The sequence below is a fragment of the Patella vulgata genome, chromosome 3 (assembly GCF_932274485.2).
Source record: "Patella vulgata chromosome 3, xgPatVulg1.2, whole genome shotgun sequence".
Classification (NCBI taxonomy): Eukaryota; Metazoa; Mollusca; class Gastropoda; family Patellidae; genus Patella; species Patella vulgata.
Genome location: NC_065881.2, coordinates 36588996 through 36612741, shown reverse-complemented (window position 1 = coordinate 36612741; position 23746 = coordinate 36588996). Strand labels below are relative to the sequence as shown.

Sequence of the window (23746 nt, the reverse complement as noted above, 5' to 3'; positions counted from 1 at the left end):
TTGAGGTGAAATTTAAATATCAATATCTTTTTTGTTTGGATTGTAGAGATTTATTTTGACTTTTTCAATTTAAATTCTAAAGCAAAGATGGTGTTCAGTTAAAACACAATTATCCAGTGCATGCGATGATCTCTAGTTTGTATTGAGATTTGGAAATCACTGTTCCAGATTATGTTACATGTAAACCAGAATAGTGGAAAACTGGGAAAAAATTATCAAGATGGCGATCAGGTGAATTACAAAACCTAACATTTTCAACAGTGCATGAAATGACATTAACGGTTGTTAATTGTACTGAATGCTCATCTCACTTTCAATACAGAAAACAGCATCTATAATTCATTTCGTGTTCTACATTGTACAAAGTACTTAGTAACGCTTAATTCAAATATAATTTTAATCTTGAATAAATTTGTATCTAAGAATCTAAAAAGAATATCAACGCATTTCTTTCTTACGTATCAAAATAATATATTCAATACCTTATAGCTTTAAATCATCTTTTACAATGTATGATTGTGCCAAATGATTCAAATGGAATAAATGTAATCACTTTATTTTCTTATCTAAAGAAAATATAGCCATTAGTTCGTGGAAATGGTTTTAAAGATAGATTTGGCAAATTGAAACCTAACAGGATTTTGTTAAAAATGTTTGTTCGTGAAATAGTTGAATAAACCGGTTAATTATTGGTGTGTGAATAAAAACTATTATATATCGTGGGACCGCCGTTAAAAATGTTAATTGTAAAATAACTAAGCTTAACGTAAGCAAAATTGAAGTCACGGGTGAACGGGTATCAGGATTTTCAACTGATAAAATTTAGAAGCCGCATAGAGGGACACCTCACCAAATACCTATAAATAATTTTCTCAATGACTTCTCACAATCCATAGTTTTTAAAGCACCTCTCAGCTGTCGATGGGAGGTAAAGCTGTGCAGTGAGGATTCTTTTAACAATTTGTAGCCTTTATGTTATTATGTGAAATCATACTATTGTTAACCCTTTAAGCCCGGCTAAACCTGCACTCCTATCTCTAACAATACAATAGCTTTTTATTACATTCTAGACAAGTTCTACCCCACAAGCCCTCATTAAATATCATATTGTTACTTTGAAGTTGATCATCTAAATGGTGAAAAAAAACCTAATTCAAAAGCTTGTGTTTCATAGTTTTACTTGACATAACTGATCTATACATACATTGTAATAATGACCATTAATGTTTGAAATAACTTTGATTTTTATGATATCAATAAACCGGAAATTAATAAAACAGTGTGCCATTACTTTCGTAGACGACGAAAGCTGAAAATGTTACTAACGTTTCAGACCTAACTTTGATCATAAAAATCCAGATCATTCTTGTTAGTTAAAGATGAATAGATAAACTGCACACCAGGTAAAATTAATGATAGATCTTCTAAATGTCACCTTTAAATAAACATACATCACTTATAACCAAGCAAAAGATACGCAACTAAACAAACACAATTATACTTAACACGTCATGACTTAGCCATTGTTTAGCCTTGTGGCAAAATGTCAATCATTACCTTTAACAACATCATATATATATATTATATATTATTATATATATATTTATGTTGGATGTCCGAATAGCACTAATTAATCATACACCAGCTCTTTATACAATCAAATTTTGATGTATAACTAACAACATAGATGTCGTGCTAGATAGATCATTATTTCTGATCATAAAATATGTCGGCGACATTTAATCTATGTAAGTTCGCCATATTTTATGTCATTATTGACAAATAAACGAGCACTACATATAATACATGTATAAATATATATATATATATATAACACATCGATCTAGGTACCAGTTCAAACCAAGTCACGTGATCTAGTACTTTGTTATAATCTGCAGTTGTGAAATCAATAACACCATGTTTTTGCTGATGATCATTAGGCTATAGTATAGAGATGGTACGGATAACCTCCATTTTGTAGCTTCATTTGTTTGTCATGTAGAAAATACTGATAACAAAAGAACACAGTATAGTTTCGTATTCGTATTTTACCCCACACTGATAATATTCCACTTCAAATTAAAATAAAAACGAATTTATGAAATTCATACACAATTACGCACAATAGTAAATCCAATATATTTTTTTTTAAAAATAATAATTCTCTTCAAATCAATCCACTTTTAAGATATTCAATATAAATTCCCTTTTTTCCGAATACGTGATGGGTCGCGTTCCAACAAATACAAGATCCTCATGTCAATAAGTCTCATAATTTATTTATAGACGTAGATGTAACATGGAGGGCGAGGATTACATGTACATATGGTGTGACTATTGAACATCAATGATATATAAATTAAATATTAAGTGATGAAATATATATATTATATATTTACATTACGACATGTCTCAGCTATGAATATGATCAGAATTATGGTGGTGTATCATCATTTTAATACAGTTTTCGTCATGGTCTGACATGGTATATACATTTTTTGGATGTTTGTTTTTCTCGCAACAGTCTTTTTCCTCGTAACTCAATCGTTCACGTCGTCTATAGTATAAATGAAACACTAAAGCACATATTAATAATGTCAATAGGAATGTGCCTATAACAGCTCCTACTATGTCCACTATAGAGAAATGCTTCACCTTGTCATTGGTGGAAACTATGCCCATATTTTTCTCGGGTTTATTTACTGTCCACTCATAACTATTTTTCTTTCCCCCAACCGAGTATTGTTTGTTTACAGTGGTGGTCGTGGCAGTAAGGGGTGCCAACGTGCTCTCAACATGCGAGTCTTTCACAACCGGCCAGGCTAGATTTAGTGAAAATGTGACATTTCCCGCCGGATTATTCGCTATACATTTATATTTCGCCTTCTCCATTGATTGAGGGTTCGTAATGTACATAACCCCCTCATTGTCTTTATCTGTTTCTTGTTTTAATGGGTAGTACGTTTCAGTTGTTCCGTCGGGTCTTACCCAAAATAAAGTCGGAGATGGGTCGCCAGTAGCCGTACATGTTAACTTTCCTAGTTCACTTTCAAACACGGCATCCACATTTTTGAATGTAGGTAACTCACAGGTAAAGTCACTGGTTTTTAATTCGTTAAAGAGTTTTTTGTTATTTTGTGGTGGGCTTGAACAGGACGGTGCGTCGCCTCCAGAAAAGATGGAATCTTGCGTTATGAAAAACTCGTAGAGCCAGGACATTTCACAATTGCAATGGAAGTTGTTCTTACCTAATCGTACATGACTGAGTGACTTCAATAGATAAAACCAATCTTTCTCCAATCTCTCGAACTGATTGTCATACAACCATAGTGCACGCAAGGAACCGTTCAGGGGACGTAATACGTCTAGGGAAAGGTTCATCAGTGAACATCCATGCATATATAGTCCCCGTGTTGTCAGTCCATCAAATGCTTTTGGTGAAAATTGGATACCAGGATTTTCATTAATGAAAAAATTCTCCAGGTTTAGTCCACGGAATGTAAAATCGGCAATGAATTTAAGTTCATTTTTACTGATATCCAACCATTTTAGTTTAGTTAAACCGGCGAATGTGTCAATGGCGATGCTTTCTATTCCGCATCCACTTAAATATAAATTAGTTAAGTTTGGAAGATTGGTAAAGTTTCTCCTGGTTAAAACCGGATTTTTGAATCTATTATCGTTCAATGTTAATTCCAATGTATCATAAGGTATCCCGTCTGGTATTGCCAATAGGCTTTGTCGTGTGCAATATACATTTTGACTCATGGACGGACAAAAACATCCTTTAGGACATGCAAAGCATATATTTCCACAGTACACTATAACTGAGATTGTCAACACCAGTTCATTAAATGAACATAAAAATAGCACTTTACGTCTCATTGTCACTTTTCCTGTGAACTGTCATTCTATAAAATGATGAAGTAAATTTCCACACAGCAAAAACAAAAAGACCCGGAGATTACATATTCCAACTTGCTAGCTTCATAAGTCTGTTAGCGCTGTTACACTCTTCCCCGTACACAGTAATAACACTCGATCGCTCTCAGCTGCCACAAACATACGGCTATAAGTAGACAGCGCCACCAAGCGATTCACTGTAATACTGCCATCGACCAAGACTTCAACTGGTAGACTCGATTACTTGACCTCTGTTATAGTTAACTTCGCTGCATGCATGGTTTTGCAATCGTCATTAAGCGATATGTGTGCAGATCTATTCACGGGTTATCACTTGATTAACGGCAATGTTTGTGTAAATAGTTACACATTACAATTATCAGGAACAAACCTTCAATCCTATATGATAGGTTCGTTAGCAAAGAAATGCCCAGAGCCAAATACATTTACTCAGACGGGACAGCATGCGATTATATAATTATCGAAGCATATAGATTGTATGTATAGACTTCATACGGAGTTGATATAGCTACTATTTAAACATTGATATCTCCGATATACAAAATATACTTCAAATGAAAATCAATGAGTGTTTATGAATGAAGTGCAGATTAGCTTATTAACATTCATTCCAAGAATAAAAACGCCGCTTTTTTAAATCATGAAATATTAATATTTAATTTGTGTTATCATTGTTTATAATAATTAGCTAACAATGGCGTTATGAGGATTAACTTGTTACGTTTTGGCTGATTAACTCCAAGAAAAGTGTTTGAGTTACTTAAATTTCTGACTTAAATTTTGTCAACTCTCAAATGGCGCCAAACCCTTCTTTGATTGGTGGTTGGATCTGAAATAGTGCATGGAAGTTATAGATATTGACTAATTTTCATAAATATTTTGTGGAAACATCGATAATTTAGAACCACATTATGGAAAGTTTATGTTTATGGTGCTGATTCTGCACTGGATTTAATTATGTAGGGCGTTGTCAATAGTCTTCTTGGAATTTAAAACGAATTATGTTATTGCGTTAATATTTATTTTATAAAACCATTGAATATGACATTCTTCCTTGCTTTACATCCCACATTTAAGTCACCTTGTCCACCATAGAAATACGAGATAATATTTAGTCGATTATGTCGTAGGCGCGTATTTTGAAGGGCGTTAGATAAGTTTGTGTAAGCACTCAAAGACGCCGCGTGTAAATGGAGAAGGGTTTCACGAATGGTACTAATATATGATGTGTAAAAGGTTTAGGGTCGTATCGAGAACTCCGAATAAATACCATTATATTGTATTTTGTTGTCATTATGACTCATATCTTAAATAAATATACAATGATTTGCATTACACAATGTAAGACCTAACACAATTCATCATACCACTAAAAATTATGTCATATTATGTAAACCTAGTTGAAAACCTCACCCCGCCCTTTCTAAATTCAGTTCTTCAACATATTTAAATATCACGTATTTTCACACATGTCGAAAATAATTTGTTAAATCTAGTTGGATATAAGTAAACCGTTATAATATACATTTTGATTTAGCATGTAGTAGGCCAATATTTATCGAAGTTTATAAAACTTTTAAAATCTAAAATATTTTGAACATGAAATGAACACACATGTGATTGATACATTTTAAAATAACATAAACACAAAAATCACAAGTAATCAAATTAGGATGGCAATAAGTTTATTACTTATCTTTCTTTGTGCTTTTTCGTGACTTAATTTAATCCCAAAATTCTAGCTCCATGCCATAAATTTTTATTTCGTTGGAAAGTATTTCTGAATTCTTTATTACATGACTGTTTTATGGTATAATGGATTTTACTTATAGCTATTGGGCTATGTATTTAGATAGTTTTATATAGTTTTGTTATTGTTTATGAGAGGAATAAATCTAGAACCTAATGGTAGTAAACAAGAGAGTGGAGAGGTAAATAAGTCTTTCAACAACTCTCTATTAACAATTTCTCTCTAATTGAGGCGCTAATGAAGTGGGCTGTATTTTGTAATCGGATTACGTGTCATCAAGGTGAAGTAACAATGGTATTCGCTCCTTCCCCCTAAATTACCCCAGTCCCGTCGAGTTACAATCCCCAAGGGGTGTCATGTTAAATAACTGTGTCAATACTCATTAGTTTGTATCGTGAGCCTTGAGGGAGTTGGAGGTTTGTCAGCGTGAGATTATTCAAGTATCTCTTTTGAGTGTAATTTGAACCGACAGCTATAATATTGAAAATAATTTTTCCCTTTCTTTATAAAACCCCTGACAGACTTCCCCCCTTCAAACATACAATATTCTTGAAATGTATATCAAATTATATTATCGTGCTTCAGCTTGTTTTGTAAGATATTTCAACCGTTAATAAATTGAAAATTTGAAATGGAAAATTTTTAGAACTTTGTTCTACTGGCGTATTTCTATATTACTTAAATATTATCAGAAATTTACTTTTGTACGTAAAATATTTTATATATCTTAAGAGAAAAAAAAAATAGCCCATTACTTCTCTCAAAAATATCAAGAACGAATATTGCAAAAAAAGAGGCCAAATCAATCGCTATGGCCGTATTAGGGCAAATGCACGACAAAGTAGCCGATTTATTCATCTGAAAAATATCGAAAATAATTTGCTTTTGTACTTAAAATATTTTATTATTTTTAACAGAAAATATGTCCTCATGTCTGACGGGTTATGAAAAGGGCGAGATTTTACATGTCTCCAATGAGCCACCATATTGTAAACAACGCCATCTGTTAGCATAATGAGCGTTAAAATTATGACTCCCTTTTAACCCGTTGTGATAAGTCATAATTTTAACTCTCATTATGGATTACTATATGGCGGCCCATTTAGGACGTGAAATTGTGCCCTTTTTTATAACCCAAAAACACGACATTTTTCTTTCAAACATAGATACAAAAGTAAATCATTCTCGACAATTTTGAAAGAAAAATTAGGCTATTTTTTTTTCTCTAAAGAAAAATAAAGTATTTTACGTGCAAAAGTAAATTAGTCTGATATTATTTAAGTAATCTGGAAATACGCCAGTAGAGCAAAGTTTTTTTGTGTGTTTGATTTGGTTTATAGACAATATTTTATTTCACTTGAAATTGGATTGAGCAAAGGGAAATGATACTTCAGATGTAAACGTACATCCCGTAGGTCCACAAGATTTCGGAAAAAGGGGGATAACCCCGGAACAGAAGGTCAGGGAACGCAGATTGACGGGATAAACTGACAGGGCTCGTTCTCTCATTGTCCCAATGATTTACATCGAACAAGAATTAAATCTGTTAAAGGGAGGTTACAGAAGGTTGAATATTGATGGAGTTTTCGGCTTAGGAGACATAACCTAATTCGCTAAAAAAAAAAAAAAATCTGTTAAATATTATAGCCTGTATCGTGTTCACAATATTTTCGGAAAAGGGAGATAACTCTTGAGCGGAAGGTCCGATGCTCACCAAATTCAAATCAATCCAGGATATTTCGATCCCTAACGCATATTTTATGTTTATCTAAAATTGGGCCAGAAACTTCGTGCATACTTCTCTTCTTGCGTAAATGATAGGGGGCCATAACCCATGATGCTACGGTCCAAACTAGATGCGCATACCAGATCCGTCGACCTTCAACGCATATTTTAAGTGTCATATAAAAGTTGGTATATGTATAATATGCTTTGTCACTACATGTGTTTGCGTATAGGGACGGGGCAATTTTAACAGGAAGTTACGGTCCGATTTCCTCCAAAATCGAATTCATCAGTGTCAGTGATTGTTGTGTATTATACATATAGCTAATCAAAATTATGATCTCTTCGGGGCGCACAAGCAATGTACGCGATTTTCGTTCAGCCAGGGGCAAAAATCCAGGAAATTACGGTCCGACATGTGCCGAAATTGAACCTATTCGAAATTGTGACCTCTAGAGGATACACAAGCTATATGTGTGCGAATTTCTGTGTCAATCCGATAATTATTATTTAGTTTATACTCTAAAACCTATACGGTCAAAGGGAGATAATTTGGATAAATATATTTTGACTATTTATTTACAGCTGATCAGAACTGTTCTTTGGAAAACTAATAAATTGTTTTTAAAAATGTAATATCTTCAGACCTTGCTCTCAAAATCCGAGTGGCTTAATGAGTAGTTTCTGCGAAATAAGCCGGTGGAAACAGAACATAATATTAATCAGATCAAAGAACACGAGTGTTTAACACAATATTCACAGCCTGAAACCTAATAAGTATTATTGCCGCAAAAGAAACGGGCGAATTTTCCTTTACTAAATATTTCTAACCGAATGTATCCGATTTGGAGATAACTGTCTACCCTTTACGCGAAATGAAAGTCTCCCATTATACAGAGGCACTCGTAATGTTTATGTTTTGAAAAAGAAACTATGTCGAAATATGTGAAATTTACAAGAGAACAGTGGATTTTATCGAACTTCTAGGCGGTAAGACTCGACTAAGAAAGCAACGAGGTGACAATTTCAGGTATGTCACTTATCTTTGGCCGTTTAAATTAAAAACTGAAGAAATGGCGAGGAATTTTAGAGTCGGGGTATCTTTTGGAACTGACAGTAACATCAGATCACGACGATAAAACGTGAGAATGAACGCACCACGGATCAATTCTCTTAAACACAAAACATTGATTTCGACAGAATGGGAATGTTGAAAATCACGATTTTATGGTGCAGACATGGGTATAAAATATGTGTTTTTTAAAAAAAAGCTAGGCTAAGGTCAGTACCTCTCCTGCAGTTCCGGTGGAAAATGCAGCAATATGCCAAATTTCACAACTGAACACCGAAACTGCGCCATTGCATTAATTTAATGGACCAGAGCTGTCGCCCGAAGGTTTTGATGCTCTTTCAGTACCACCCTGAGGCTAGCTAATCGTTTCCAGCGGACAGGGCCCACCAAAATCGGTCAATGACTGGACGGCAATGAGTGACGAATCGACAATAGAGATACATTACTTGCAAAATCTAAAGGCTCGCATTCTGGTTACTTCCCGTACTGCTACTATTGCGAGGGGCCTACATGCACGGGTGTATTGATTCTGACATTGTTCGTCGCGGACTATACGTTACTGAATAGTGATTTTTACCCCTTGAATTATTCACTGTAAAATATAACTGAATGTTTTCTGAATGTCCAACCTACAAAGATGCCAAATCACATTTCAACTGCATTATGCCTCGACAGCACTTGATACGTTTTCATTACGTCTCAGATAATAAGAAAAGTGACCCACATATACCTTGCCAAAATAGTAATAAACACATGCAGTTAACGGCATGAAAAGTCGCCCTTGATAGTTCTAAAATTAATTTCAATACACCCCCTGCGCCGCGATGTAAAAAGGTAAATGTAAGCGGAGCGATAACAGAAGTCTTCTTATATCGTAATGAAAACTCTCACCAAGAATTTAAACAAACAACAGAGAGCCCTATCCTTTATCGCGTGCACAGGATTTTGATTTTGATCTTCCTTGAACAATCCCGGAGACTTTTTGAGAAAACACAACTTAATTCAACATTTTTTGTTATCAAAATCGAAAAGGAGTACCCCTGTAATTTCCTCCATAGAACAACGTACTAATTTCGCTTAAAACCGAACTTTGCAAAAGTGTACAAATTAAGGCAGCGGCATACATCAGATGTTGGAGAATATTATTTATTTGTTTATGAATGTTTTAAATAGAAAGAGTTTGCTTTCTGTTTCACCTGAAACGCAAGACGAAGACATTTGTCTAACACGCGATGTAAATTTTAATAGTTGAGCACCATGCCTCAATTGATATTGTACCAGTTAAACTGTAAGGGAAAATATGAAGTCAACCATAGGTCTTTAAGTATCCATTTATTTATGGTTAAGTGCACAGTTTATCTGAAAATAATCTTAATTTGCATTCATAAAGCTGTAAAAACGGGTCACTTGTTATTTTAAAAGAAATTCCAACCGAGAAACGATAACATATGGCACCAATGTCCCTTCTCCTGGTTTTGAATCTCGATAATCAACATCCTAAAATTAATTTTGTCCCTTTAAGTTGCCGAAGTTTTCTAGAACATCAAATATGCGGCTTTCTCTTGTAACATCAATCCATTTCCTACTTGGTAATTAATATCGAGATGAAAGAGATGCTATCATTCATCCTTTTCTTCATCACAAGAAACACAGCATTAATTGTTGACAGATGATGACGTAGATTGCACGGCTCTTCTGTCCTGTCTAAACCATCTTATCTTTAAAGAGGGGTTTTAGGGCAAAGGTTTAAATCGGATCGAACACTGACCAGTCATGGGGTAAACGTCCACCTACACACAGGTGATATCGCAGGAAAATGTTTCCCTGAAAATCTGAGTAGTTCGAGAATCAGTTGTGATGGCGACTGACCCACAGATCATCTGATGTGAAATTCGGAAAAAAAAACAAGCTACGGAGGCTTATGTAAAAGAAAAAACAACAACGTGTTACCAAGACCGTCATAAGGCCTGACATCCGCCCCAACTCCAACTAAACGGGAAAATCGGGAGGATGGGCGTAAGGCACACCCTGGCTGAAACCCGCTCAACCGAATTCACAGGGGTGGCTAAGTGGGTAAGACGCTGGCTCGCTAGCCTGGAGGTCGGGTGTTCGATCCCTGCATTGGCCGAGAAAGTTCATCCAGATTTTCCGGCGTGGTTTCCCTTTGTCAGTGATGCAGGACGGAGGGCCTGACAAGGACAGCTGTCTAGTCGTTTAGATGGGACGAAAAACCGAGGTCCCGTGTACATATTCGCGTGCACGTAAAAGATCCCTTGGCAGTTGGAATTCGATATAAGAGTAGGCCGTAGCGCCCCTGCCCGGGCAAAATTTCCCTCATAGCACACTGTATGGCGTATGCCCGTCTTCATTAGCCCAGTTTAGGAGCAAAACAGTAGGACGTTAAACCCCAATTCATTTCATTTCATTTCCGAATTCACAGCTCCAGAGATCACGAGGATGAAGCTTGAAGTGTTGCCTGGCGCCCAACCCCCCCATGGCGTGGCCAAAACAGTAGTCCATGGGACTACCGTTATCTGTTCCACTTTGTCTCTTACAGTTCCCACTAATTCCTCCATGGAACTCGTTCATTGTGTTTGTCAACGAAAAACGTATCGACCCGGCTAAAACACCGAAAATGAGTGTGTGTGGGTGTGTATGTGTGAAATATAATACCTGTTAACTTAACAAGATAGATATTGCCAACCATCGCCCTAATTGTTGAAAACTAAAGGTGAACTATTTTAAAGTAGTCTTTCAGTTAAAATGATTTGTTTCTCTTACAATGTATATTATTCTATTTTTTTCTGTCTGATAAATTTCATAGGTTAAGTGTTGCCTCCATGAACTCTATTGTCAGCTACATGTCTTGCTCATGATAGGGTATGCCTATCCTTTCCATAGAACCAGATACTACTCTTTTTTTTAAACAATATTTTCATTCATTAAATCTGAATTTGGATTGGGGAACAGGCTATGCCTATGTGTAACCCCTCTCTCTGATTTAGATACACGTACACTTTATAAATACATACATAGATACATACATAATTACATAAATATAGAGCATATATGATACATAATGAATAATATAGAGACTTAGATGTGTTCAGGGCTTGAAATAACTTAAGAGTTGTTTTATGGAGATTTAAATCTTTTTGATAAGAAAATAAATTGTTGGACTTTTTGGAAAATCGGTGTGTTTATCTCAGGACTAAATTTTGTTGACCCATACAACAGACAACTGATTGTTTTATGATTAGATTGAAGATTATGGATTGTCTGTTTTCTTGCATCTGAATGTAAGTGGCATACGAGTAAATAGTGTTCGGTATCTTCGAATTTGTGACCCCAAAGGCAAGCAGGGCTATCATTGACTTGTCTGAGGAATTTATGGCCTTGTAGGTTTGAGCAGCATAATCTTAGTTTTCAGTGGATTATTTGTAATTTTGTTTCCCTAGATAGCAATATGATGGCACGATGGTATCTAATTTGTTTAGTGAATTTCCATAGATAGCAATTGATAGAGAGTTTCTAATTTCAACGTTAAGTTGTTCCATTCTCGTATACTGGAAGGGATGAAGGACTCGGAGAAAATTTCGGTTCTGCATCTGGTTTCCTTTAGTTTATCTTTATTTCTAAGAGTATAATTGATAGGAGTAGAGGACAGTTCTAATAGGTCAGAGAGGTTGTTAATAATTTTGTACATTAATTTTAATTTATGACGTCGACGTCTTTCCAAGAGTGGAACCAACCCAGTCTCTTTATAAGAGTAAGGCATGGCTGGTACCTCTAACCGCCTAACAGATATTGCCTAGTGCATCTAATTGTGGGGATTCTAGTTTGTTAGCTAAATAATCACTCCACCCATCCCAGATAATATCAGCATAATCAAAGTGTGGAAGGATAAAAGAACAGTATATTCTATTTAAAGATTTTCTATCCAGTCGATATTTTAGAGAGCGAAGGCAATTTACTCGTTTGGATACTTACAATGCTATCTACATGTATATGATTGTTCCATTTACAGTTAGTTTGAAAGATTAGACCTAGATGTTTATGTTTACTTACTTCTTTGATTTGTACCTGGTTCATGAATAATGGTGGTTTAACTATGTGGGGTTTAGTAGTAATAGTCAGTGTCTCTGTTTTTAGGGGGTTAAAAGTTACCAGCCATGTCTCAGCCCAATTTCTGATTCGATTTAAGTCATCGCTGATGGTAGCAGCACTTGCCTCTGGGTCTTAATTTTTAAGTATAAAGAGGTGTCGTCAGCAAATAATCTGATGTTTGAATTTATTTTGTTGACAATGTCATTTATGTATATTAAGAATAAAAGAGGGCCTAGTACTCATCCTTGTGCAACACCAGCAGGGATGCCTCTGGGGCCCGAGAAGGTGTCATTGATGGTTACACATTGTTGTCTATTTTTTAAATAATCTACGAACCAGAGCAGTAGTTCTCATCGAACCCCCGCAGCATCCAGCTTGTGACCGAGTCCGGCATGCCAAACCCTGTCAAAGGCCTTGCTGATGTCACAGAAGACTATTCTAGTATATTGATGTTGGTCAATGGCTCGACAGAAGAAGTGTGTTAGGTCGATTAGTTAATACATGGTAGAATCACCAGGAAGAAAGCCACTCTGGACAGGTGTTACTATGGAGTTATCTCTAAGGAAGTTAAAGACAGGTTTGTGGATGATTTTTTCAAATCGTTTGGAGAGCCTTTTTTTGAATATAGCGACCCCGTTTGCAAATTTCCAAATTTTTGGTACAATGTGTAGATCTAATGATAGTTTTAAAAAGTTGGCAAAGTGGATGACTGATTTCTTTTGAGATGTATTTTAGAATTTGCGTGTTAATTTCTTCGGGTCCTGAGGCTTTTGTGGTATCTAGACTGTCTATTATGTCTTTAACTTCCTCTGGATTTGGTACAATCTTTTCGATGCTCTTAGGGTTCATAACAAGCAGTGGTAGAGATTTATTAGTGTCATCTAGTTGTGATTGTTTGCTTTTTCTGATTGAGTAAACAAAGTGTTACCGTTGACTAATAATGGCGATGGTTCGTTTGTAGAAGCAGCGTGTGTTTTAGTATATGAATTAATAAGTTTCCACCAGGATTTTGTTCCAAAGTTTTCTGTGTCACTAATTTCTTTGTCTGTTTTGTTAAAGTAATCGTTTTTGCTTTTTCTAATTAAGACTATGTAATCATTTCTAATTTTCCGGAAATTATGCCAATCAGAGTTTAAATTTCTATTCACCGCTTTTTTGTGTAATCTATTTTTCTTCTTTTTCATACGTTTTATTGTGCCATTCACCCAGGGTTTATCATGTTGCCTAATTGTCACTATTTTGCAAGGTATATTTGCTTTTGCTATATTGATCAATGAGCTTGTAAATTGAACACACGATGCTTCTATATGTGAACTATTGATACGATTGTACCATTTAGTAGCTATAACGTCCCTTTGTATGCCCCCAAGGTCTGCGTTTTCGTAATTCCATACCGTTCGCTTAAAGCTGCGTTGTTTTTGTACGTTAAATGCCAGTTTGCAATATACCGGATAGTTGTCACTACAGAAATTGTCAAGTACACCATTTTCAGTTGTTCGTAATGTCGAGCTGGTTAATATCAAATCTATTAGAGAAGTGTGTTTTTTGCTAGAATAATGATTAGGTTTATTTATCAGCAGAGTAAGGTCGAATATATTTATCGCATCGAGAATAAAATTTTTAGATTTTTTTAACATATCAATATTGAAGTCACCTAAAATTATGGGGGATCACGGTGGCTAAGTGGGTAAGGCGCTGGCTCGCTAGCCTGGAGGTCGGGTGTTCGATCCCTGCATTGGCCGAGAAAGTTCATCCAGATTTTCCGGCGTGGTTCCCCCTTGTCAGTGATGCAGGACGGAGAGCCTGACAAGGACAGCTGTCTAGTCATTCGGATGAGACGAAAAACCGAGGTCCCGTGTACACATTGGCGTGCACGTAAAAGATCCCTTGACAGTTGGAATTCGATATAAGAGTAGGCCGTAGTGCCGCTGTCCGGGCAAAATTACCCTCATAGCACACTGTATGGCGTATGCCCGTCTTCATTAGCCCAGTTCGGAGCAAAACAGTAGGACGTTAAACCCCATTTCATTTCATTTCATTTCATTTCCTAAAATTATGCATTTGTTCAAGGGGTCGGTTACAGCGTTTTGAAGAGAGTTAAATATTTGTTGGTTTGTACTAGAAGTTAATGAAGGTGGTCTATAATAGTTGCCAAGTAAAAATTTGTGGTTGTTACAATTTACTTCTATCCATATAGACTAATGAAAACGTTTAGAGAATACTTTTCGAAAAATAGCCTAAATAAATCAAGAGTTGTTTTCCATGAGTATGTTTATAGTTTATTTATCTGCCCAGTTACTAATGCCACTTAAAGTATAAAACTTGTGAGTTTAATTGAATACATAAAGTTAGCTATTTGAACTGCTAAAAGAGATGTTGTATTATGTGTTTTAAAAAACGAACCTCGCCTCGTGATGTCAAACGTCGTACAAATGCATTGGTGACAATCAGCATCGTTGCCTGTCCAGCCTCCCGGTATGGGTATGCTCTATTTTTAAAGAAATTAACACATCTATCACCATTTACCCACACCAAAACCAAAGAGTGACGACATACTAAACATAATTCAATGGACAGTTTAGGTCTACGTGATTCGATTCGTTGTAAAGTAATGAAAGGTAACCTTTCCCCATTATTGGAGATTACATTATATCCAGGTGAAACCAAAATCTATTGCACCATTTTGCCCCAAGAATCTATTTTAATATTAAACCATGCATTCCGAGGTATGTCAATTGTGTAAAACCTCGTGTGAGTCAGGCAGTAAATAGTGTTATGGAAGCTGTGATATATTTTTACTTTTTCCTAAATACTTAAAACCACTTCTCAAGCATCGTAGAAGTTCACATATCCAAGTAAGAATAGTAAATTAGACCATAGTCATTCTCGATCGATTCCGCATATTTACATCAATAATTAAAGGGAGATGACTCTTTCCAGCTAAAAATATTCACTCACATTGAAATCCCACTACTAATTATTTTGAAGATAACTGTAATGTAGATTCAAACCACCAATTACTTTTCTATCTCGGCATATTCTAATTGTGGTTTCTCTGGTTTAGAGATGTCTAATGGCTAACACGAAATGAATGAAATGGGGTTTAACGTCCTACTTTTCTGCTCCTATACTGGGCTAATGAAGACGGGCATACGCCATACAGTGTACTATGCGGGAAATTTTGCCCGGGCAGCGGCACTATCGCCTACTCTTATATCGAATTCCAACTGACAGGGGATCTCTTACGTGCATTCCAATATATACACGGGATCTCGGTTTTTTGTAACATCCGAAGGACTAGACAGCTGTACTTGTCAGGCCCTCCGTTCTGCACGACTGACAAGGGGAAACCACGTTGGAAAATCCTGATGAACTTTCTCGGCCAATGCAGGGATCGAACACCCGACCTCCAGGCTAGCGAGCCAGCGTCTTAACCACCTAGCCGCCGTGGCTCCCATGGCTAACACGACTTTGCTATAGTGCTATGTGGGGGGTTTGATGGCCGAATGGTTAGCACGTGCGTGCTGTATCATAAGACCTGTCATTGAGTCAACTGGCGTGGTTTCGAATCCCCAGTTGTACGTGACAAGGAGTAGGGTCGCCTGTCCAACCTCGTGGGTTTTTTCCGGGTCCTCCGGTATCCCCCCACTGCTAAAGACCCCTACGCGTAAGCGAATTATTGAAATAAAATTCGAAATGACCTAGATTGTGTCGAGTGGACGTTAAACCAAATCTCTCTCTCTCTCGTGCAATGTGTGGCGGATAGTTACATGTTTACGAACCGGCAAAGATACAGGAATTAACATTAAAGTCTAGTAATTTATATATTATACTCTTCCAAAAAAGTAGGGGATATTCAGAAACAATACAAAACTTCGGAAATGCACTGCTGTATTTATTAGAGGTAACCAGTGTATGTTAATAACAGACAGGCCAATTGCCTACACATGAACATAAACAGTTCATATGCTCGGCTTATCTGACGGTCCCATTTCACTCGCAAAGAGATACACTGTCAAATGTGAAAATGGACGTTTTTGATTTTTGTCTTAATAAGGAGTAATTGCTTCACCAATCCTCAGACATTCAGCAATTCGTCGTAGCATGCTCCTAATCAACCGTCCAATCACTGTTTTGGGCAATCTGATCCACTTCTCTTGCAGTGCCACGGCCAGTTCTTGCAGTGTTGCCGGTTGACGTTGACGTCGACGAACACCTCTCCCGATCAAGTGCCAAGCATGCTCTATAGGGGAAAGGTCAGGACTCATGGCTGGCCAAGGCATATGGACAATATGGTGACGCTGGAGGTAGCCATTCACGACACGAGCGCGGTGGGCACGGGCATTATCATCTTGAAAGATGAAACGTCGACCTACACGTTGAGCAAAGGGCAGAACTATCGGTGCCAGGATGTGGTCACGGTAGTACACACCAGTGACCCTTCCTTGAACAATATGCAAGTCCGTTCTGCCAGTCATGGTGATTCCTCTCCACACCATAAGAGACCCACGCCCGAATCTGTCATGCAATCTTACGTTAACGTTAGCATGACGCTCATTTACACGCCTCCAAACGCGAGCACGCCTATCGGTGAAATCCAGAGTAAATCTGGACTCATCTGAGAACATTACACGGGGCCATCGACGATTACCCCAATTTCTACGCTGACTTCGCCATTGACACCTGTTTGCCATGTGCTGGCGAGTTAATGGAGGCACAACACGCGGTGGTCTGCATGTAGCCGATTTCTAATCGTTTGGGGTGTAACTCGAATTCCTGTAACTTGGTACAAGTTTACAGAAAGCTGATTGGCCGTTTGTCCTCGATTTTGCAGGTCCTGTGTACGAATGTATCGAACCTGGGCTTGTGTAGTGGCTCTAAGACGACCTGAACGAGGTCTATCATCAACATTGTGTGTTTGTTGCTACCGGTTCCACAGTCTGCTGATCACAGACTGTGCCACATTAAGCATGTTGAATACTGCTCGCTGTGTAGAACCCATTTGAAGCATGTCAATAGCACGGAGACGTTCATCATGTTGACGACGTCTTATTGCAAATTAAACGTAACACACTAAAGCAAAGATACGCTAAACGGTAAATCTTATGCAAGAATCGATAGGAAAGCTAACATGGAGAGGATAAACCAGCACGCGGCAGTTTTCATTAACCCTACCTTGAATTGTCAAATTTGACAATGAACCCTCCCACGTGTATGGCGCTACTGCGTGTCGCAAGTGCAGTTCAGTGGTTCTGTTGGGGCGATAAGTTCTTCATCTGTGAACATACCCTCAAAGCATGCCAAGTGTCCATTCATATCACAACCTGCATAGGTAATTTCATTTCAATATCCCCTACTTTTTTTGAAGAGTATATCAATCATTGGTACTTATTTTTATCACATTTCTTCTTGGGTTTCTTTCTGGTCTAAAATTACCAAAAAGGGTTTGAATATCCACTTAACTTTTGATTTCCCTTGGCCCTGCTTTCCACAGGAGATTTCTCTACACTATTGGGTCCCTTTATTCACCCAACATAGGCCGTATAACTATTAAACACACAGCTATTCATATTAAAATAGCATATGAAAGTTATGTAAAGCAATACAAACTCTAGTCTCAAACTCCCGCCTTTAATATTCTTAAATTAGTCAATACATAGAATATAACTAATGAGGTTTACATGTTTTCGTTTTACACACCTCCAACTGATTATCGTCATTACAGTAGAAAATATCACAGAATAAATATACTGAACTATATCCGGCATAAAACTCAAATGCTTTAAAATGAAAGAGCGTTGAGTTTTGGTGTTCGTGTAATATTGTTGTTTCACTGTCAGTAGCACACCTACAATAAAAAAAAAGCTGATCATAATAAATATATCTCTAAATAAAATACTTGTATTCTGTTCAAATTAAAATATTAATATTCTGGCAAAATTTAAATAACCCTGCCTTGATTAAATTGAAATAATCTGTGAAAAAATACAAATCTTATTTTAAAAATTAAAAAACATTATGTCTGTATATAAATAATAAATGTTCAAATGGAAATTGTACAAATAGAAAATTGAAAATTTACTCCAATGGAAATAAGACAATTTATTATAAAAAATACAACTGTGTGGATATATACGACATTAAATTAAATGTGCAATAATAACATACGGATAGAATTAAATGACCTACCCGTTGTCTATTAGAAGATACGCGGTAGAAGAACCGGGTTCGGGGCGTGCTACACATGTCTGAATCTTCATAGTAACATTCCAATCTTCATCCATACTAATTAAAACAAAGAGATCATCTCCTAGTGAGGCTTTTGTTGGATTTACCTTAATCTCATTTTGTAGAGAGGAATCATTAAACAGCTGCATGGTAGATTGATAGGTGGAATTCACATTTATCACATGATCAACTTGTTCTTTCACATTATAGCCCGATGGTATCTAATACAGATAAATTATAAAGAAATCACTATATTAATGTAAACTTTAAATGTCAGAATTGGTTGATCTGAATATGTTCCTTGGTAAAAGAACCTGTTTTTATTGTCTTCAAATCTCTATCCGACATAAATTCAGCTTGGTATCGCTTTAAAGGAGCCAATTCTCTAACTCAATATTTTCCATAATATTTGAAGTTAAAAACACAAAATAGAATTCAATATTGATCCACTTCAATCCATATTGATGTTGGTATGTTGCCGTGAAAATGTGGTGCCCTAATATCCAATATTTAAGACACAATCAACGTTTTAAAATATGGTACACGAGTCGTGTACCACATCGTTTCGGGCGCAAAACCAATGAATAGAGAAAAATGTATTCTAAATTACAATGCGGCAGTAAATAGTAATGGATGATTCACGATAAAATAATAATAAAAAAATACGTGAAGAATGGACTAATTAGGCGTCAACGATTGTCGTCCAGTTTGGAATGTTCGCGTATTTGACCGAACATAATTGATTAGAAATTACGAATCACTTTATATATACTCATATTACATTAATATGTGCTTTCAAATCCATTTATGATTTTTATTTTAAAAAATATGCCCTTTAAGCGAGGATCACTGTGACGCAACAAAATCTATTGAATTCCTCTATCCCTTCTGGATTTCAATTCCTGTCCAGGTTGTCATTAACAGTATCATGACCGATGACCGAATAATAACACATAGGTAATATTGGCCTTGCTTAATTTTGTAATTTGACCCCCACAAGCTATCCAAACACACACACACACACCAACCGTTCCCCGCACGCATTGGAAATATCCATATTTGAGATTTAAGTCTTTATCCCCAAAGATTATTAATAGAAGTCTTACCACCTCTTTTCTTGCAAATTCACATTCTAGGACAACTTTCCACCTGTGTTCTCGAACGATCGGTCCATTACCGACCTCTTTATAAATTAAATCATTTCTATACGTCATAGAAACGTTGCTAATCTGATATAAACAAACAAATACATATTTGGTAACATTGAAAACATGACGTAGCCTACCACTGAAAACAATAGTTAATCTATCATAGTTTACTTTCGATCTCGAACGTCATTCTATGTCATGTTAGAGAGGTGACGGCGCCGAGAAGCATTACATTCTAATATCTTATATTCCTTAAAACCCCACCTGTCGTGGAAATTAGTATTGTAGGCACTTACCAATCTTTTAGTATAACAATCAGCATTCTTATTTTCAATATACCAAATATCACCTGCATAGGATCCTGTACATCCTTCATTTAATAAGGATATATAACGTGGGTCTGTATCATTGTATAATATACTTAGTTCCGTTAGATTTACTTTTATGTACATTCTATCAGCATAACATGACAGTGATACCGTTTCCTTCACTTCAAAAGCTACAAAAAAAAAATCAGAAAGAAAGAAAGAAAATTTACTATAAAAGTTTCTTAAACCCTTGATACTACCTCTCATTTGAGTTCTCAAAATAGCGACAAGTGTCATGCATGAAGTAGACAAATACTCAAGAATACCCACGAATTTTCCCACGAATTCACAGTCGAAAAAATATTCCTAGCACCTGTTGGAAACATTCGTTGCGCATGCTGATTGAACCCGAATACCTCAGTTTGTTCACCCTACGGATCTCTCCAAACCGTGTGACGACGACCTGGACATAGAAGGGCAGATTATCAATGAACACGTGACAGCAAAGTCACATGTGCAATAATTATGCATTGTTATTGTAATATATTTTAATGTAATAAAATTTTAAATGTACAGAAAGGTTTATCATTTTTTTAAAGGGAATAACGTTCTGGGGATTCGACGCTACAACTTCGAAGTTACAATAATACTTCCGGTTTTGAGAAAACCGAGTATTCCGACACTGCGTAATCCGACATATTGTAACGCTCCCGTACGATGTCGGATTTGACAGAGTCCACTGTATATTGTTACACAGACGTTTGTAGATCTTTTGAATTACATGTTTTGTGCTTAAAGTGGTTACATATCTTAATGTCAATGTTTTAATTAAAATAACTACAAATCAATTATATTTCATACACATATTGGCGTGACATGAACTATTAGTATTTACATTATAGAAACCAATGAGAACTTCAAATAGTAATATTCTCGTCGAGCGAATAATATATTTTTATCCTGGCTTGTAGCACTTCTCATTTGATGAATTGTCATTAAGCAGATATATCAATCAACTAGTCGTAAACAATTGATAGTGGACATTTAACTCTGATACAAAATATTTTTCATAGGGTCGTCTACTTATTTTTCAATAATAAGACCATACGTTTGTTCACAGTGTTAACGGATGAAACTAAAGCTATTGAAAGTGATAATGCCACTGAAATATGGGTTGTCATACAACAAAACACTCTTCCACCAAAACACTCAAAATAATAATCATAATAATAAAATAAATTTAAAACAGCTATAATGTTGATACTTACGAACCCACCCCCCTCGCATGAAGTGTGACTGAGATGAAGACGAATTGGTTTGGTAACGTATGAACAAATCCTTTTTAAAATATACTGATAGTGATGGTCCTCCGTTAACATCATAATAAGCGATAGTAGGTCCAAGTGGTGTTTCTTTAATCTGTGAAATAAAACAAATTGTGTAATGTCATCAAATCCCGGGTCTAACGATCCATTTTATAGTTATTAACCAAAACGCAGTGCTATTTAATGAGCCGGATGGTAGTTATAAACAGCTGTGATATTTAATGAGCCACGTGGTAGTTATATAATATATAACAATTGGGGTGTTATCAAATCATGGCTTTCAATCCTTGGATTAATGAGGTTTAAAACAAATTTAGGGTTTGGACCATGTCTTATTCCAAAAGCCTATTAAACAGCACAACGTACTGACAGTCAAAAGAAGCGTTACAAAAACCTTTTAAACAGCACAAGTACTGACAGGCACAACATACAACAAACTTTAGCTGAAAACAAAACATACAATACAAAATGTCAAAGTGGGTAGAAAAGCCCTTTAGGGCGACGTACAATGTACCTATAGGCTTATTGCACCTAGTGCCTACAATATTACGAAACCAAGTTAAATACGAAACATAGGTAGCTTGAGATTATTTATGAGTGACATTTGTCTGAAATAAACGACAACAATATCATGTAGTGTATCTAACTGAATTGTGTGTTGGGAGAAGCCCGAGTCTTATGTTATGCGCTTAATAGATAAACTTATGGAAGAAATTGTAAGCCATGAATCAATGATACGAGAAACCCCTGTGATATTAGGTCTAATGAAACGAAATACTGCGAGGAGTATGTGGGCTTCCTATTGGTCAGGTTTTTCTCCGTGTTCATTCCCCACCCTTGATAACTAAAGACGATGGGTTTCTTGAAAACGCATACCGTTTAATTACACTGCAAAACAAAAATGAGACTGCTCTCCAAACCGTGTATAACAAAATTTAGAATAAACTCCTAACCATATAGACTAGAATAACTTGTGTGAGAAAAAATCGCTATTTGGACGATGTATCGACAACAGATGATTACTTACTTCTACGAAATCTATATTAAATAAATGAAGTGTGGTAAATTTAAATCTGTATAGGGGAGCTTTACCACTAGTACTGATGTAATGCATCGAATCTCTTGTACCATTATAGACATCACTTAGATAACCACTTTCTTTACCTTTATACTGATATCCGTATACTAGAGTTTAAACATAAAATAAAAACCATATTAGATATTATATATTCTTTGAATGACATTTAGTAATTTGGACATAATCAAATAACACACTGTGACGTTTGAACAACATTTCAAAGTTCGTTATCAAGCATAGACAAACAGATAAATATAAGTGTGGACTTGTAAATTGCTGTTGAAACGTCACAGTGTAATAAACCATACTAATTGCTTTCCATAAAAGAATGTGTTATTTGATTAGATGTTAAGCTCTATCATTGTAGGGATGACTGCCTTATTTTTTGAATGCGCTGTTGATCGATATATATAGTTAAATAGTTCAGTACTTAGTAAGATTCTCCAGATTGTTTTAGGGGTCCATAAGGCAAGTAAATCAACGCAAAACTAAGTAAACAATAAATGAATGGAATCAAAACCAATAACAAACTAAATGAGACATTGAGTGAAAACATGATGTCAAGTAATGTAGTAGTACTTACCAAAACAGTTTAAATTGATAGAATGGTAATGAGGATAGCTAGATGATCTGATTTGACACTGAGATATATGTTGATTGTATTTTTCATCTGTTGGACAAGTAAATTCGTATACATATTTAGAAGTAACTGTTCGGGGACTAGAAGTTACTTTAGGCTTTTTTACATTCCTGCAAAAAATAACTTCTGTATTTAAATCTGTTCAATATTCTATTGTTACCTGGAGAAATTGTCCATGTTAAAAGAACCTTTGGTTTATATTCGAAAGATATAAGATCAGGTCTTGGTGTACATAATATAATTCAAGCATATTGGATCCTAACCAGTGTACCAATTCGGCAAAACTGAGTAATAATGACGGGAAGTTGTACCAAGTGTTCATGAAAGGTTTAGTTAGCGCACACTGCCCCAGGCGTGACATCTACCACTGCCGTCGTGTTAAATTAAAATTCGAGTATGATAAAAAGAAAAAAAAAATATGTTATGAAAGTAGACATGTCA

The 23746-nt window shown here is 36.0% G+C and overlaps 1 protein-coding gene and 1 long non-coding RNA gene across 4 annotated transcripts; both read right to left on the bottom strand.

Moving 5' to 3' along the window:
- Positions 1-1161: 1161 nt before the first annotated feature.
- On the bottom strand, positions 1162-4089 carry LOC126816711 (leucine-rich repeat and fibronectin type III domain-containing protein 1-like protein). The gene has a single exon (XM_056099577.1). It carries the CDS (start codon positions 3883-3885, stop codon positions 2413-2415), a length of 1473 nt encoding a protein of 490 aa, XP_055955552.1. The 5' UTR covers positions 3886-4089; the 3' UTR covers positions 1162-2412.
- Positions 4090-18188: 14099 nt separating this feature from the next.
- LOC126816744 (uncharacterized) lies at positions 18189-21616 on the bottom strand. Of its 3 annotated transcripts, none has more exons than XR_007678559.1 (5): positions 21531-21616; positions 20251-20453; positions 19913-20035; positions 18768-19027; positions 18189-18426 (listed from the first exon to the last, which is right to left on the bottom strand). It is a non-coding gene; the product is annotated as an uncharacterized LOC126816744 (long non-coding RNA). The 3 variants fall into 3 exon arrangements; XR_007678556.1 differs by lacking the exon at positions 21531-21616 and adding an exon at positions 20593-20728; XR_007678558.1 differs by lacking the exon at positions 21531-21616 and adding an exon at positions 20589-20674.
- Between the last annotated feature and the right edge of the window lie 2130 nt (positions 21617-23746).